Source organism: Sciurus carolinensis, chromosome 9, assembly GCF_902686445.1.
Source record: "Sciurus carolinensis chromosome 9, mSciCar1.2, whole genome shotgun sequence".
Taxonomy (NCBI): Eukaryota; Metazoa; Chordata; class Mammalia; order Rodentia; family Sciuridae; genus Sciurus; species Sciurus carolinensis.
In genome coordinates this window covers 130,991,721-131,011,005 of record NC_062221.1, presented here as the reverse complement: position 1 = coordinate 131,011,005, position 19,285 = coordinate 130,991,721, and the positions used below count along the sequence as shown (strand labels likewise).

The window sequence follows — 19,285 nt, the reverse complement described above, 5'->3', positions numbered from 1 at the left end:
TAATTTGCAGAGCATAAACAAAGCATAAAAGGAAAAATTTAAAGAAAACAACTAAAAAGAAAGCATCTGGCCTTATAAAAAAATACATTTAGTAAAAATTATTAATATACATGTTCATACATAACAAAATGACAATTTCAAAAAGCCATACTAAATATAGAATGTCCCAGTTATTGTATTTGATTGGTTTAAAATGTGAATTATAGATTCTTTTATTATGACTCTTAGATTAATATAAATGAATTGTGAGGGGCAACAAATAGATATACCTATTTTAAATGGTTTAGAAATACAGCACAAAAAGCCAAGGATAATCTAAGGAGAAAAGAATAAGTAACAAGGCTGTACAGTACCAGCACCAGAAACTGTGTCTAATTTCCAATTCCATGTTCATCTTACTCCAAGTGAGCTTTCCTAAACTTTCTAAATTGAGAGCTTCTAAATTTAAAAGAGTACTATTTTCATAGGGTCATAGGATTCAGTAATATAAACCTAGCACATTCCTTGAGATAAACATGTTAACATCCAAGCAGTCATTTGAATTGGGTCCCTAAAACATTTATAATTGACACTAAACTCACAAAAACTCCACACTATTGGTTATGAATTTAATTATTCCATTTACACTGATGCACAGAGATTACATTTTAATCTTGTAACCAATAAGCCTTTTGCTAACTTTACAAGAATTTGTACCCTTGAGGACTATTTTTTAAATACTACTTTTCTAACCTTTTTAATTTCATTAGTTATAATCTACATATGGTAAAAATTCTGAAGTCACTTTTTACTGAGGATGATGCTGGCTGATGGTAAGATGATGCTATGGCAGAAGGGCACAGTCTGATGAGTTGTTTTTCCATAAGGTATTGATTTATGGTGATTCATCCACAATGTCTATCCATTCATGTCAAAAAGGACTCCCATGCAAGACAATTGGTGAGATTATAAATTATAGCAAAGATAATTTAGCCCTTATGAAGATAAAAATCCGTGATTTTGACTAAATGTTTCATGGTCAAGATTAAAGAACCACAAATTCCATTTATATTTATTAAAATGAAAAAGTCTGATTAAAAATAGAGTATTTAGTTTGAAAGCTAACCATCTGAAAGAACTTTCCTTTAATCTTACATGTGAACATTTCTTCTGGGTATTTAACATTATTGCTGTGTAGAAGTGCAGATTTGAAAGCAAATCAAAATCCTATCCATTTTCTCCCTAAAATTTTGGAATTTTGTTTAGAACTAAAGTTCACCTGTATATTCTTTGGTTCTAATCCTCTAAGAAGCTTAGCATTCTGGCATCAAATAGTTATGTGTTCCACAAGAGGCATCTTGTACTTCCTTCATTTGGCCCTCTGAAAAGAACCTTTTTTCCTTGTTTCAACACAGGATTCATTTTTCTGTCAATACAGTAATTCTCCTGAACTTTTGTTTAAAATCTGACAACTTCTTTTGATGAGAGACAAAGCTAAGGCATCACACTGTAGTGTTAAAGCTGAAAATGAGTATTAAACTTTAAATAATACACACACATTCTCTTGACCAGGAAGAAGTGTAATCGAGATTTACTAAAAACACTTTCCCCATGTTCAACTGAAGGAAGTAAAAACGTTAATGTATCTTCTCAGGAAAATCTCTTGGAATTTTGCGGTATTTATATATAGGTCTTCACTGCACTGGAAAATTTTCCCTCAAAGAATCTCCCTAGCTATATTTATTCCAACTGTTTACAATATTTAATCTGTAATAAATTAATTTCTAAAAGTATTCACATCAGGATTTCAAAGTAAGTCTGTACAACCCTCTTTATCATGGCTTACACTCAGCTACACAAGAAGATTAAGTCAGCTGCATATGTCAATTAACCTTTCCCTCTTGAGATGTGCACGTAGCCTAATTTGAGGATTAACAATTGAGCAAACTGAACTGGTTTCAATAAATATCGTCCAAATCAGCTATCCCTCTCCTCACTAGTGATGTTGTAACTTGCATAAGTTGGTGAATTCAATGTGAACATAGACCATCACCTTTGACTCTAAGTTGCACTGGTTAGTTATCATGTTCCGTTCACTGTATAGAACTTTGTTCCCTTTCAAAAATGCCGCAGGTCAAAAAAACACAGTGAAAATGTCGCCTGTGAATAACTCAGGAGAAAAAAAGATACTGCTAACAAAAAGCTTCTGATTTGGGTTCTGTTTAATTTTAATTTCATAAATGGGATATATTTGGAGAATTGAAAGTGTTTACTGGAAGATGATATGATATGGCCAATGTAGGGAACCTGAAGTGAAGAGTATTGGTCTCTCAGACCCATATATTCCAGACTGCAAGAAAAAGAAGTCCATAAGGGCATAAGATATCTAGTTCAGTCCTTGGACAAATGTCAAGGCTTTGGAAACCAAGGGAAAGAGGTGATGACAACTAGTCTATTGTATCACTTAAAATTCCCACCTCCCCTAATAAGTCTCCACCCTCCCAGATCCCCCAAGCGTGATTTTGCACAACAAGTTAAATAAAAGTAAACTGTTTATTAAAAGATACAGCAAAGATACAGATACAGAGATACATACAAAGATACAGATATATATATATATATTTACATATATATACAGTCTTGCTGTTTTCATGTGCACTATAATTAGCAGCACATTATTTAATCAGGCGGCATTTTAATGGGGTTGTTTTGACACTTGGCATTGTTATTGCGTCATTTTGACAAGATACAACTATAGCCTTGTGGAAATTTCAAAGTGTGAATTCCACTTCTCCAACTTTTAATAGTAGCAAAGAGGGGAAGGAGAAGGGAACAGAGTACCAAGGCTGAACATTAGGTTAAACACAAGAATTCAAAAGGGCCAAGGTAGCACAGGGAAGGGGAAAATTATGAAAATTAAAGGCTATCTGACAAACAACCCAGAAAAATAAACCATCACTTAAGGGCAATGGGCTATGTACGCAAGATGTTCACATCAACCTACAGTGACCTTTTCCAATCCAGTTCTTGTGTTGAACCTGAGGATCTGCCTTTCTCCACTCAATCCCTCCACCCAATAAATTTGCTACCACCAAAATCTAGAGCTATATAGCCTTGAAGCAAAACGGGAAGCTAAATAGTTGTACCTTGGGCTACCTTCCCACAAGTGCAAGGAGGGCCCAATGTTGGGTAGGGATGTGATAACACTGTTCTCTGCACTTCGATGCTTTTCACTTTGTGGCTTGGTTCCACAAAGTGAATTGCATCGAGTTACTGTCAAATGAGAAGCTGCGGGTTGTTTCATCTGTCGTTTAACCCGGCCCTGCCGTTTAACCCGGCCCTAAGAAGAGTGAAACAGAATCCAAATCAGATATAAAGTAACAATAAAATGGCAGATTCAGGTATAAAAAAGGAAAAACATGTAATATTCCTCTTACTTACCTCTGAGGGCAAATTGCTGCTGAAAACATTATCATCATCTTTGTTTTCTTCACCATTTTTCTCTACAGGAACCCACTCTCCATAAACACTATCTGCTTCCTTTTTTTCGATGCTGAGATCCAGATGATACAGGAAATTCTTTTGTCAGTGTTACCTGACTTTTTGGCGGAGTTGGCTTTGCTGCAGCAATCTAAAAAATAATGATTAATTAAAACCCAATAAAACAGATATTAACATTAAATGGTTTCTGAAAATTTTCAACATAATCTGGAGGAAAATGTTTACTCTGGGAGGATACTGATTTGTTCATTATTTTCCCACAATATTTTAACCCAAAACTAATACACTAAACTCCATGCACATTTATTTTCCATGTACTGTGCCATTTAAATCCATTTAAGCTCTAATACTCACATTCAGATTGAAAAAAATGGGCTTGGGTTCACTGAGTTTAAAAGGATGATGATAAAAAGGAGGTTCTTCTTCCTCTTCATCCGAAACGTGAGGTTTATTCACTATTACATCATCATCTTCTTTACTCTGTGCAATCTGTTTGCATTTCTTTAAAAGTAAAAACAAACAAAACATAAATCTTATGGTTTATGTAGAATAACATGCAATTTTTAAAAAGAATCAAAACCACATAAAATCAACTTTCAAAAGTAAACAGATTAGTGATAGGTTATAAAAGGTAATTTAACTTATTAGCTATTTAAACACACTGGCTGGTCAGTCAGTCAACAACATTTATTGAGCACCTACTATGTGCAGAGCACTGTACTGGGCACTGTCTGGGAAATACAAAAAAAAAAAAAAAAGTAGAAGACATGGTCCCTGCTCCCAAGGAGCTTACACTCTAATACAAGAGACAGAATACATACACATGAAATAATTGAAGAACGTTTTTTACAGAGCAACACAATAACAAGTGCAAACTGATATAATACAAACTGGGTACATAAGTGCTAAAAGAACAAAGGCTTAAGAGAGAATAGAGTCAGGCAGGGTTTGAGAATCAAAGAATATCTCTTTAAGAATTCTAAGCCAGATTTTCATAGTGAAGAATAAGGACTGGTAGAGAAGGAAAAGAAAGTCATTCTGGTCTGGTAGTGGTAAAAAGGTGAAAAAAAAAATCTTGTTAGAAGAGACAAGAGCGCTGATGATGAGGCTAAAAACAGCAAAATACTGAGCATTCATAAGATTTTAATGATGAACTTGGATTTGGTAAGTAAGCAATAGAAGCTTTGCTAGGTCCTTATGTTTTAAGTTATAATTCATATTGTAATAAATCTAAATGAGGAAACAGATTAAGAAACTTTATGATCCCCAAACATATGATACAATAAAAGTTTTAAAACATTTGTGATAGAGTCAGACAGTAAAATGTCTCTCTATAAATGTTTTGTAGACTGAATCTCTTAAGGAATAGAACTTAAGGAAAATAAGGCATAATGGAGAGGGTGCAATTGATGCATCTGACACATAAACGAACATCAGTTCCTTCCTGAGAAGCAAAGGAACAGACGCCATTACCTGGCTTTATAAAAAGGTCAGGGTAAATTTGGGTAGAACTGTCTCTATACAAGCAGTAGAATTCGTCACATCTACTATCAATTGAAAATATTACAACAGGATAAAAAGCTCATTTAGCCAAAAACACAAGAGTGTATCAAGCATGTAACCAAGGGGAACAGAATATATTGACAGTGGCAGGCTGGCATAAGGCTAGCCAATTACAAGTTTCAATATATGAAACAATGTGGTATTTCTGGATCCTAGCAGCAATATTTCAGCATCTTCCCCCCAAAAAAATAAAATAAAATAAAACAAAGCCTCCCCCAAAAAGCCTCAATCAAAAAGATCAAATTCTTAAAAACAAAAATAAGTGTATTTAAAATATGTTACTGCCAAAACCCGAACCGCAGGAAGAACTGATAATGGCCGGCCATTATCGCCAATGGCTGGTACCAAACAGCCAAAACCCGAAATGTTGATGCGAAAGAAGTTCCTTTCAGGCAATGGCCAGCTATTCTCATTAATTTCCAAGCTCCGGTGGCAAAAGATCATTTCTGAAGATTGTCTGTGTCTTTGCGTATATGCAGTACACTCGTGGCGATCAGTGAACACGTCGTGAATGGAAACGAAACTGTAGGCGAGCTTCTGCGTGTTGCTCACTCAACACCTCCTCCATTCAAACGAACCGTCCCACTCCTCAGTCAGTTTGGCTTCTAAAACTGGAAAGCAAAAGTAATGGGAAGTAACTTTTAGCTAGCGGAGCTTAGCCATCCCGGATAATGGCCTGCTAAACAGAGCTTCTGCCGCTGCCACATCTGTATTTCGGGTTTTGGCCACTCGGTGCCAGCCATTATCAGTTCAGCCCACAATTCAGGTTTTGGCACGCTCCAGAGTCAACATCCCTGGAATAATCCATTTAAGAATGAAAACGAATTCTGTCTAGCTTACCTCAGTTAGTTCTTCTATAGTAGCTCCTCCTGACTTTTTAGCAACTTTCTCTTCTATTGTAGGTGGAGGTGCAGGCTTTAGGTTTGGCGGCAAAGGAACACCAGCCTTAGCACACATGGCAGCTGCATTAGCTTTGGCTATTTCAAGTAACTGAGCCTTATCTGTAAGAGAAAAATAAAAGCAGTTTTCCTAAAGGTTGTGCATTTTGTATTATTCCAAGTTTCATATACTAATAACATGAAGGGTATCAATTTTCTGCCATAAGAGTATGATCAAACTATTCTTTGGCTCCAAGTTTTTAAGTGCTGCTCCCTTTAAGTCCCCACTGAGTTTCCCATTCAAATACTACTTAAAATAGCTTGCTCACTATAACCTATAATGATCACCAAGCCATACATTTTAATGAAGAAACCCATCAAAGTCAATTTATTTCCCAAAATTATCAGGACCTTAAAACTACTCTCCTTCTAATATGACAACAACTTAAGTCACTCTTTACACTCAAAATAACATACTCCCCTCTTCTAACATGTCTTCATCAAGCCAGAATAACATTGCTCTCCACTGCTCCTGAAGTGCCTCTTTTCCACTGGTAATATAACAATCATCACATCCCTACCCTTTTAGCAGTTTTGCCTTTTGGTAAAAAGACAAGCTTTTCACCATGTCTCCTTCACCGACTTGCATTCACTCCCAGAATTATACACTGTCTCTCTACTTTGAATAAAAGTGAACTGAGAAAACACTTGTTGAACCGAATGCAAATTCTGCCTGACTGCTTACTCTTAGCATCTTTTTCTTCAGATAATCCTGATCTGGAGATGTCCAATCTATTGGGATAATTAAATTATGCAGCAGGTAACCTGCATCCAGCAAGTCTTATTCATCTCTGCATACTATTTAAAATTATCTAAACATAGTACTTATTTTTAAAAAACAGCAGAACAGTTTTTTGTTGTTTTGGGGAGGAGACTGGGCATTGAACCCAGGGACACACTACCACTAAGCCATATCTCCGGCCCTTTGTACTTTGAGAATAGGTCTTGCTAAATTGCTTCAAGCCTTGCTAAATTGCCAAAGCTGGACACAAACTTGCCATCCTCCTGCTTCATCTTCCCAAGCTACTGAGATTACAAGCATGCACCTGGCCAGAACAGATTCTGATCTAATTAATTCCACTTTATCCATAACAATTTCACTCACCTCGTTAAATAACCCCAGATGCAAATTTCCTACTGACTTCTATTACCAACTGTATGAATCAGATTACCTTCACAAACATTTAACAATTCTAGATTGCCATTTTAAGATATGTTAACTTATTAAATAAGAATATCATAATTTTGCTCATTTTCCTTTTTTTTTTTTTTTTGGCGGTGCTGGGGATTTGAACCCAGGGCCATGTGCTTGTGAGGCAAGTACTCTACCAAATGAGCTATATCCCCAACCCCAATTTTGCTCATTTTCAAGGATGCATGTTATAATACCTATGAGCATATATACTGGCCTTGTTCTTAATAAAACAGGACATCTCTATCTACCTTTTTTGTTGATCTCCACCTACTTTTCTCATTTTTAGTTAAGGTAACATGACTCAAACAAAATAAGACGTTTAAGGAAAAAAACCTTGGTTCTAATATACTCCAACACAGGTCTTTTCATCTCCTAACACATGCTTACATGCATCTATCTAATTTCTTTAAACCTATAATCCAAAATATTCCATTTGACTCAAAAATCACAAAAACCTCAAGTTTAAAATCATTCTCTATTACAATACTATAAAATTTTCGAAGAATGACTCACCCAAATCTGTCAGACGTTTGGGTGATCTTCCTCTTTCAGAAGACCTGGATCTCTTACGACGGATGGGAGATCTACTAAATCTTCTTCTCAAGGGTGTTCTTGATCGCCTTAATCTGACTGGTGATATACTAAAGCTTCGTCTTCTTACCACAGACCTTGATCTTCTCCGACGGCTGGGAGTGCGGCTCCTTCGGCTGGGGGTGCGGCTCCTTCGGCTGGGGGTACGGCTCCTTCGGCTGGGTGTGCGGCTCCTTCGGCTGGGTGTGCGGCTCCTTCGGCTGGGTGTGCGGCTCCTTCGGCTGGGGGAAATGCTAAAACTCCTCCTTCTACCCACAGATCTAGACCTTCTTCGACGACTAGGAGTATGGCTCCTACTCCGACGACTTGGGGTTCGACTTCGAGCTCTAACTGCTTTTCGATTATCCCTAGAGCTTGATCTTTTTCTTTTTCTTTCCCTGGACTTAGATCTGTGCTTTGGAGATCTTTTGCGCTTCTCTTTTGATACAGATCGCCTCCCTCTAGACTTTGACCTTGATCTGCTGCTCCTCCTCCTGCGTCTTGAACGTGACCGTGAACGTGTTTGAGATCGATGAGACTTGGACTTAGATGATCTTTTCCTTGCCCGAGAACGAGACTCACTGGTACGCTTGCGGGACTTGTGTTCAGAAGACTTGGAACGCTTACTCCGAGACCTTAATGAAGAGTCTCTTTTTTTCTCTTTTTCACCTTTGTCCCGGTTCTTATTTTTCTTGCTTTTTTCATGTGTGTCCTTAACTTTTACAAAAATTTCATAATCATCTTTTTCCTCTGAAGACGACTCTGAAGCCCTTTCTGGTACACTGGTTACAATTGGACTGGCAGCAGATTTATCACGTTCAGCTTCACTTGCAAGTAAAGGTCCTTCAATACCAGCTCTAAGGCTTGTAAGACGTTCCATGTCCTTAGGAAGTAATGGTCTCACTAAATCTGCTTCATTAATTTCATCAATGTTAGCAGAAAATCCTGAATCAGAATGTATCTCTTTAGTAGAGAGAGGTACTTCTTTATCTTCTCCACTACTTTCTTTAGGGCTGAGAGCAACTGCTAATATCTGGTCACTCTCTCTCATAGGTAATGGTTCTTCTGTATCCTTACTAACAAGATTATTAGATGGTAAATCAAGATGAATGTCTTTAGCAGGTAAAGGTCCCTCTATGTCAGCTTCACTACCACCACTGGGGCTGCTGGAAATTACCATGTCATGTTCAGTATCTTGAGTAGTTAAAGATACTTCATCATATTTACTAACTGAACTGAGAGCAGATGCTGTCACAAACTCAATACCCTTATTAGTTTCTGTTGTATCAGGTTCCAGACCAAGAGGACCAATAGAAGATAGTGCTCCTCCTACATCAGCTTCACTAACACCAGGGCAGATATCCAATACTGTGCATTGTTTAGTTTCATTGATGGACAAAATTTTCTCTTCACCAGTTTCACCAACAGGACAGGTGCTAGCAGCAGACTCTGTATTATGTTCCATTTCTTTAGCAATTATATGATTATTTATATTTAGGTCTGTATTTATACCATGTTCATTTTCATAAGTGTCACTTTTCAAGTGTCCTTCCACATGTGGTTCTTCACCTGAATGCAGTGGAATCTCCTGCATGCCAACATCTGGAGAAAAACTTTGATCACCAGATAAATTCATCCCTTTCATAACATGTGATGATACATTAGACCCCACTATCACTGGTGTAGACACTAAAGCCATCTCAGCTGATATTATTTGAGTCTGCTCTGAAACAGTGACAGCAGACTCTGAAAATGTCACAGTTGACTCCTGGACAGAAACACATGGTTCTGAAACAATCATAGCAGGTTGAAGGAATGACACTGCTGGTTCTAGGACAGGCACAGAAGGCTCCAGGGCAGATACAACTGACACAGGAATGGTAACATGCTCTGGCTCAACAATGGTGGGAAGCTCTGGAACAGCCACAGCGGGTGATTCTAACTCAGGCATGGCTGGTGGTTCTGGGACAGCCACAGCAGGAGGCTCTGAGCCAGTCATAGCGGGAGGCTCTGGGCCAGCCACATCAGGAGCTGGGCCAGCCATGCCTGGTAGCTCCAAAATGCTCTCTGTTGGTTCTGACTCCAGCAGGGACATGGATACCTCTGAGGCAACATGTCCTGCAGCTCTCATGGAATCATATGTTTCTGTTGTCTCTGATGTCATAGGAGGCTCTGATGTTAACATAGATGGTTCAGCTGAAATGGGTGTTTCAGATACCATACAAGTCACTGGTCTCTCTGGAATACTTTCATGTTCTTCTGCTACTACAGCAGACTCAACAGGTGTTGATGTAACTGAAGACTCTAACTCTAGTGGGGGTTCTGGAACAGTCACAACTGCCTCTGATGCTAACACCGAGGACTCTGATCCTGACACTGAATAATCAGCAGGCACTGCTGGAGGCTCTGAAATCTCACTTTGACTCACAGTAGGCTCAGTTTGGGATACACACTCTTCAGGAGGTAATGCTGACACCTCTGAAGGCCAAGTATTTTCAGCTGTTAATGCTGACTGCTCAGTGGGTAACGCAGGACCCTCTGGTGGTTCCTCAGGAGGCAATGGTGGTGTCATCGGTGGCTCCTCAGGAGGCAATGGTGGCATTGTTGGAGGCTCTTCAGGAGGCAAAGGTGGCACCATATATGCCTCCGTATATGTATCAGTATAAGAATCAGTGTAAGAATCAGCTGCCATAGACATCATTGAACGATCAGCAGTGTAAGATGACATCATAGATCGGTCAGCTGCAGAGTACGATGACATCATCGACCGGTCAGCAGCAGAGTATGACGACATCATCGACCGGTCGGCACCCATGGACATCATAGATCGATCAGCCATTGGGGACATCATGGAGCGCTCATAAGCTGACATCATAGAGCGCTCGTAGGCTGACATCATAGAGCGCTCGGCCATAGGAGACATCATAGAGCGCTCATAGGCTGACATCATAGAGCGCTCATAGGCTGACATCATAGAGCGCTCAGCCATAGGGGACATCATAGACCGCTCATAAGACATCATAGAGCGTTCATAAGATGACATCATGGAACGTTCTGCAGCATAGGACATCATCATAGAACGTCTAGATGCTAACATCAGGGGTCTAGGTGCTAACCTATATGGCCTAGGTGCTATTCTATAGGACCTGGGTGCTATTCTATAGGGTCTAGGTGACATCCTATAGGGATCAGGAGTTAGTCTGTAGGGATCATGGCCTAATCTATAGGGGTCCTGTCCTAACCTGTAAGCATCATGACCTAACCTATAAGGGTCATGACCCAACCTATAGGGATCTTGAGCTAACCTGTAAGGATCCTGAGCTAACCTATAGGGATCAGGAGATTTTGAACCCAACATGGCAGAATCTTGGGTACTTGAGGCTAACATCTGGGCATCCATGGTGCCAGATGCTAACATCTGGGCATCCATGGTGCCAGAAGCTAACATTTGAGAATCCATAGTGCCAGATGCTAACATCTGGGAATCCATAGAACTAGTTGCTAACATCTGGGAGTCCATGGTGCTGGTTGCTAACATCTGGGAGTCCATGGTGCTGGTTGCTAACATCTGGGAGTCCATGGAGCTGGTTGCTAACATCTGGGAGTCCATGGAGCTGGTTGCTAACATCTGGGAGTCCATGGAGCTGGTTGCTAACATCTGGGAGTCCATGGAGCTGGTTGCTAACATCTGGGAGTCCATAGTACTGGTTGCTAACATCTGGGAGTCCATGGAGCTAGTTGCTAACATCTGGGAGTCCATGGTGCTAGAAGCTAACATCTGGGAGTCCATGGTGCTAGAGGCTAACATCTGGGAGTCCATGGTGTTGGACGCTAGCATCTGGGAGTCCATGGTGTTGGACGCTAGCATCTGGGAGTCCATGGTGTTGGATGCTAACATATGGGTCTCCATGGTGTTAGAAGCTAACATATGGGATTCCTGGGCCATCAAGGGATCCACTCCTACTGTTACAGAAGTCTCCCCCACTAATGTAGCAGGCAGCTCCTGTGCTACCGTACTGTAGGATTCCAGCGCTGTCGTCGAGGGCACCTCCAGGGACTGCGACACGGTCATCGTTGACAGCTCCGATGTTGTCACCACAGACTGAACAGAGATCTCCAGCGCCACAGTTGCCACAGGTTGCCCAGGCAACTCTGGCGCCCCAGGCTGCCCAGGCAACTCAAGCACCCCTGTTGCCAGAGGCTGCCCCAAAAGCTCCAGTGCTCCAGCTGCCCCAGACTGCCCTGAGAACTCCAGTGCCCCAGTTGCCATGAGCTGCCCAGGCAACTCTAGTGCCCCAGCTGCCACAGACTGCCCCGACAACTCCAGTGCCCTAGTTGCCGAAGGCAGCCCTGGCAACTCTGGCACCCCAGTCACCGAAGGCTGCCCAGACAACTCCAGCGCTGTTGTTGCCACTGGCTGTCCCGGCAACTCCAGCACCATAGTTGCCTCAGGCTGCCCCAGCAACCCTGTTGCTGCTGTCACCTCAGGATGCCCAGGATGTTCCACCGTTGTCATCCCCACAGGCTGCTCGAATTCTGTCGTCGTCACAGGTTGTTCGGTCAACTCCATTGCTACTGTTACCGCAGGCTGCCCTGGCAACTCTACTGTTGCTGACACTGCAGGCAGCCCCGGCAACTCCTGTGCCATCACAGGTGGCTCTGGCACCTCCTGTGGTGGCTCCAACCCCACGGATGGTGCTGGAGGCCCTGGCAATTCCTGCGACAACTGTGGCACTGGTGTCACAGAGGGCCCTGGCAACTCAGGCACTGCAGTCGCAGGGGGCCCTGGCAACTCAGGCACTGGGGCAGAAAGGGGCCCTGACAACTCTGGCACCGGGGTAGCAGAGGGCCCAGGTAACTCCAGCACTGGAGTCACTGGGGGCCCCTGCAACTCCGACTTGGACGTCGCAGGTGGCCCCGGCAACTCCAGCGCTGAGGCCACCGACGACTCCGGCATCTCCAACGCTGTGGTCTTAGACAGCTCCAGCAACTCCTGCGGTCTTGTCATTGATGAATCTGCAATCTCCGATGGTACTTCTACAGGTTGCTCTGGAAATCTTAGCACTTCGGTTGCAGATGACTCTGGAAAATCCACTGTTGTTGATGTGCTTGGTTCGGGGTGCACCTCAGTAGGTACGTCTGATGCTATCACAAGGGTTTCTGATGGCTCTTGCATTTTTGCTACTGGAGGCTCTACCAACTTGATCTTTGATGGCTCTGGAGAGGTGCTCTCCAAAGATTTCAGCACAGACTTCGTCTGATACTCCACTGACGTTACAGGTGGCTCAGATGACTTCAGCACTACTGTTGTAGCAGGCACTGTTGCTGTTGCAAAGGAATCCAGAATCTTTGTCGCAGACGGTTCCAATGTTGCTGCCACAGACTGCTCTGAAATAACTGATGAAGATCCAACTGAGAGTTCTGCAGTTTTTGTAACTGGCTTCAGAGTTTCTAAGATGTGTGGCTCTGAAACCTCCATTGATACTACAGGAGGTTCCAGCATAACTGTAGGGGATTCACTGGACTCAGATAGGCCAAATGCTCTTACAGGATGCTCCAGTGCCATTGCTGAAGGTTCAGAATCAAACTTTAAAAAGGAATCAGACTCTAAATCTATGTTCCCATCATGATGAGATTTCGGTTTTGACTCAGATTCTTCTGGCTGTCTTTTGTACTTTTTTTCCTTTTCTTTCTTCTTTTTCTTCTTTTTGTTTTTGTGCTTTTTATGCTTCTTTGACTTTTTAGTGGGAATTTCATCAGTAGGATCTGTTTGTACAGATACACATCTACTTTTTCTGGAGGCTTCTTTCAAGTCTGAAAGTAATAAAAATTAATTTTGTCAGACATTCCCTAAAGTAGATTAAAATACATCACGTAAACCAGTATTTTTTTCCCATATTAAAACATCATAGTAATACCACGTTAAATGAAAAGTTACCAAATAAACTCTTTTCCATAAACCAATTAATCCAAAGTCTGCCACTTTTCCAATCTTCTTTCAACAACTAAAGTCTAGGTTAAAAATAACTTCTTAGTTTATCTCAAAAACTTATCTAGAATTACATTAAGATGTGTTTTAGGGTTGAGGATACTTCAGTGGTACAGCACTTGCCCAGAATACACAAAGCCCTGGGTTCAACCAAGCAGTGAAACAAAAACAAAACAAAAACAATTAATAAATTCTATTAAAATGATCATTTCATCCAGTTCTTAAATTACAGCAAATTGTTTATAAGCTATATCAATCAGTATTTCATATTCAGTTGTTAGTTACTACTGCTATTAAAAAGATTCACATTAAGAAAAACTGAGGGAAGGGAGTACTAGGGATTGAATCCAGAGGCGATCTACCACTGAGCTGTAACCCCAGTTCTTTTCATTTTTTCTTTTGAGAAGGGTCTTGCTGAGTTGCTGAAGCCCTGAACTTGCAATTCTCCTGCCACAGCCTCCAGGGATTATAGCAGCTGAAATGACAGGCATGCACCACTACACCTGCCTAATTTTTACAATTATTTTACTAACTCCTTTTTATACCAGAAGCAACATGGCACATTGGCTCTAAAACAAAATGCTTACTTTTGTATCCTGAATCAGCACATGGGTTAGTAGTTAAATGGCAATGGCCAAATTACTGACACGCTATGTAGAGTTAGAAGCTGAAGTGAGTTAAACCATGCTACTGCAAAGAACAAGACCTGGCACATAGTAAATTCTCAGCAAAGGTTAGTAATTACTTCTAAATAGTACACAAACATCTAAATGACAAATTTGACACATCAATATAGAACTCAAATTGCATCTTTTCATACTTGTATTTGGATTCAAAACAGTATTTTCCCCTGAACACTCTTCTAAAAATGACTAAGCAAAAGGGAAGAAATTCTTATACCCCTTAACATGTAATTTAAGAACATTTCAGAACAAGGAGCGGTGGCACATGCTCGTAATTCCAGCAGCTCAGGAAGCTGAGGCAGGAGGATTGAGAGTTCGAAGCCAGCCTCAGCAAAAGCAAGGTGCTAAGCAACTCAGTGAGATCCTGTCTCTAAATAAAATACAAAAAATAGGGCTGGGGATATGGCTCAGGGGTTGAGTATCCCTGAGTTCAATCCCCGGTACCCCACCCCACCCCTCAAAAAAACATTTCAGAGCTGGGGATGTAACTCAGTGGTAAAGCACTTGCCAAACATGCATGAGACTCCCAGGTTCAACCCCCAGACCACTCCCCATAAAAAAAAAAAAAAAAAAAAGACATTTCAATTGCATATCCTAGAAAAGATCCTTTATGTTCCACTTTACAACCAGATGGGATTTATCTTATCACCAGCATTAAATTAGATAAATCTTGGGGATCTCAGAAAAAGTTAATCAGACATCCTAGCCATTAAGACTATAGAAAAATATAAATCAGTAAGAACAAGATATAGGCAAAAAAAAAAAAAAAAAAAAGACCTAATCACTACATAATATCAAATATTGGTTAAGAAAAGGTTGATAAGAAAAGGTTGCTAGAGCCATAAATCTAAAAAACACTCAAGTGTGTGCTTTTTAAACCACAACATACAAAAAAGAAAAAAAATCATACCATACCCCTAATTCTGAAAGACATTATCATTTTTGTCATTAATTGTATATTCTTTCCTTCTAAATGTCAATTATTTAATCGATTCTAAAAAAACTAAATATTCATACAATGACTCCCTTCATTGCACTTTTAAATAGTGGTGATGTATAAACAAGACATCTCTAAGACTGGACCTTAAAATAAAACCTCCCAGGGTTATTCCTTAAAAAAAAATTGACTACAGACTTGGTCCAGGATACTGCATCTTCCAAAACTGATGTTTATAGACAACTGTTCAATGAAAACCCACATTCAAAAATCCTGGCACTAAGACACTACAAAATTGAATCAAAGAGATACAAAAATTATATTCTACCAGCAAAGCAAACAAATGCATCAATGTTCACATTTCAGTATAATTTTGTTCTCAGAAGAAAGTCTTCTGTAAACTGATTCAAGAAAAACTTTAAAATAATACTTAACCTTCAAAAAAAAAAAAAAAAAAAAACTTGAAACAAAAATTTTGAGACACTTATCACCAACTTACCTGGCTTATATCGTAGTTCTGTATCTAAGACCCCAGAAAGCACTTCCTCTATCTTCTGCACTATTTCTTCATTTGGTAGGCTCCTGGCAGAGGCACCTGCATCACCTGCCTGGTTTCCTTCAATAGGTGTATTTGTTTCACCATTCAGCTGGCCTTCACTCCTTCCACTTGACAAGAAAAGTTTTTCAAAATTCATTAACATTTTATCACACTATATGATGAGTTAATAATGATGTTCCAATTAAAATCTTTGTATAATATTGACCACACCTTCCACCCTTTTCCTATTTCAGATGTTTGCCACTAATAAGGCATTCTTAACACTACACACTCATAGATGTGACATTCTCATTTTTTAAACAAAGTTTTCAGCAATGAAAGTTAAGAAAAAGTCTATATGCAAAGTCATATTTCTAAGCAAAACCTTTTTAAAATGAAGTACTTCCAGAAATATAACTAGAAGTTTTGGGTTACCTTTGTATTTATCTTCAGGGAGAAATATTAGTAAGAGCTTCAATAAGATGATCTAACATTATGGCTAAAACTATGGCCACAATAAAGCCACACCTGTGCACAGGTCACAATTACAATAAACAGTATCAAGAACACAGAAGTTAGCCACAGACACATTGAGTAAAAAAAGTATCTTGTAGCCTCTGTTCAGGTTTAGACTGTTACTGAAATGCCATAAAATTTAAAAAGGAAAATGTTTATACATGATTTATACTTAAATATCAAAAATGGCATTAAAAAATTTCTGGTCTTCAAAAAAATTCACATTAAACAAGTGGCAGTTAATTTATACAACAAAATGATAGATGGCTTAACATTTTTAATTCATAGTCAGAAGACTTTTAAATATAAACATTTCAGCCTTGTAATCATTTTTATTATTATTGTGTAAATGTGCAAAATTTTTAAAAACCTAATAATTTCAAAAATTTTTATTTCACTTCAATTTTAGCTAACTGAAAACATAAAATAACTACCTAATAAAAATCTAGTCAAAATAAATTCAGTAATTAAGTAAATGTTAAGGAACACTTGATTTTCTAATACAATGAACGACGTAACAAACATTTATGGAGTACTAACTAGTGTCCAGTCTTGTTCTACATTTTCAACTCACTTAATCCTAATAAAACTCAGATCACCACTATTATTCAGACTTTATAAATGAGGGAAATGAGGCACAGAGAGGTAAGAGACTTAGTCGAAGATCTATAGCCATTAAAAAGTGAAGCTGGTATTCAAAACCAGAGCCCATACTCTTAAACACTTCTATATACACTGGATCACTTGCACTAACCATCTAAACATCACTTTTATTACCAACACTGAAGAATGTAAAATCAGATGAGGAAAAAGAAAAACAGTTCACTGAAATGGCAAATAATAAAAAAAACTTGTCTTCACACTAATAATGCATTAAATTGTATTAAAGAGAAGCTGAATATTCACTTAATGATAATCTGCTTTATCTAATATTCCTTTCAGACTGTCTTTATGGAGCACTTCATTTTACACTTTTCCTGAGCACTTATACATACATAATTATCATAGATTTAAAAATCAGAAAAGTATCTACAATTTTAAAAAGTCTATAAGAAAGCAGTCTTGATTTCACCTTAAAAGCTACCACCAGGATATTAACTGCAATTACTGAAAAGTAATGAGAATTTCAAACCACTTATATATCCTTCAACATATTTCTACAAAGGAATTCTATGCAGCTGTGAAGAATACCCCAAATTTTGAGTCTGTTATAGACAAACTAGTTCTTGCTATCAGGTTGAAAAATAAAAGAGAACAATCACATTAACAAAATACATGGTAATCTGTATACACAAGGAAAAACTAAAAGGATATAACACCAATAACAGTAGTGTTTGGTTTTTTTCTCCTCCTTCATAGTTTCTAGATTTTTCACAACAAATCAAAACGCTCATTTTCTAAAACAGACTATTAAAAGCTATAACAACAAAGGAAACACAATTACTGACTGCATACAACTATTTACAAGTTTTCAGGACAATTATTCTCCTTTAGCTGAGGTCTCTTCTCATCCTAAAAAACATCACAAAATGTTCAAAAGCAATGCAGCGAGCAGATACAGTTCCCACTTAAAAAACAACACATTCCGCAAAAATGTGTTGCAATAATACATCATCACCCCAATAATCATGTAAATTTAGATACCTAATTAAATTGCGTTTTCGGTTACTTTCAAATTCACATACTGTTCTTGCTCTCAACTTTTAAAATACAACTAGCAAAAACACTTTAACTCAGAACAAACAAACTACTTTTCAAGATCTCTTTCCAACCTCTGTACTTTGAGTATTCTATACAAAACAAAAATACTAAAAGACAACCACCTAACAGCATGACCCACACTATTTTCTTTTCTCAGTAAACAACTACTCTGAAAATCTCTCCCTCTTCAAATTTCGTGGAACCAAAGGTGACCTATGTAAAGTCCACCAGAAATAACAAAACTAGCGTGCTGATCAAATATGTCAACTGAGGCAGGGGTAGCGAAGGGGAAAAAAAATTAGGTCGACCCACAAAGTCCACTTTCCAACTGCTAAAATTAAGGAATCATCCGTATGTCCAAGTCCCCGTCCATCCTCTTCTCGAATATTTCGCAAGCTGGCCAATATCACTTCGAGGCATTTTCACTCTAATCTATCAGAATGCTGCCGGGCGGAAGGCACAGGAGACTGGGGCCCGAATGGCAGAATTAATGGCTCCCGGCCCCCGAACGGTCTGAGGCTGGCAATAATGGGGCGGATTTAAGATTACCCAAGAAACGGCCGTTGGAGACCCTTTCCGGTCACAGACACCGGCCGGCGAAAGCCGCGGAGGCGGGGAGGGGGAGGGGAGAGGCGGCGGCGGAGGAGGGGCAGAGGAAGGAACTAGGCCCGTCCCGGTGGACAAGCAGGCCTACCAGCCGCCAGGGAGTAGGGGGCGAGCAAGCGGCAGCCGAGGGTAGCATCCTAACTCGGCTCAAAAGAAGGGGTCTGGAACCGCCAGCGAAAGGGCGAAGCTTCTCGGGGAAAAGGGAACGAGCGGATGAGGGTTGGGGGGGAGGGCCCGGAAAATGGATCCCAGGCCCAGGCGGGGCCGTAGCGGGGCCTGAGTCGAGGAACGACGGCGTCTCTGAAGAAAGGTGCCACGGGAGCCCGAGGCGGGGGGCCTAGCAGCCCTTTGGGAGCAGAAAAGTCTGGGAGGTGTTTACCTGGAAAGCTCCTGTTGGATTTCCCGGAATTTACTGACCACGAAAGACCTAAAAACCTGCTCGATGTCGGCCGCCATGGCGTCCGCTCCGTTCTCTCAACTCCTCCTCGCTAGTCCTCCAGGCTCCCAGCATGCCTCGGGAGGAGGCGCAGCGGCCAATTCCTTCTCTCGCTTTCCTGATTGGTTCGTAT

At 40.0% G+C, this 19,285-nt stretch overlaps 1 protein-coding gene across 1 annotated transcript in view; it reads right to left on the bottom strand.

Moving 5' to 3' along the window:
• Son (SON DNA and RNA binding protein) overlaps nt 1-19,236 on the bottom strand; it is a 30,595-nt gene extending 11,359 nt beyond the window's left edge. The window contains 7 exon segments of the mRNA XM_047565250.1: nt 3,421-3,525; nt 3,527-3,610; nt 3,835-3,981; nt 5,884-6,044; nt 7,690-13,560; nt 15,855-16,021; nt 19,096-19,236. Of these exon segments, the coding sequence (XP_047421206.1) occupies nt 3,421-3,525; nt 3,527-3,610; nt 3,835-3,981; nt 5,884-6,044; nt 7,690-13,560; nt 15,855-16,021; nt 19,096-19,172 (6,612 nt within the window). The 5' untranslated portion in view covers nt 19,173-19,236.
• Nucleotides 19,237-19,285: the final 49 nt, after the last annotated feature.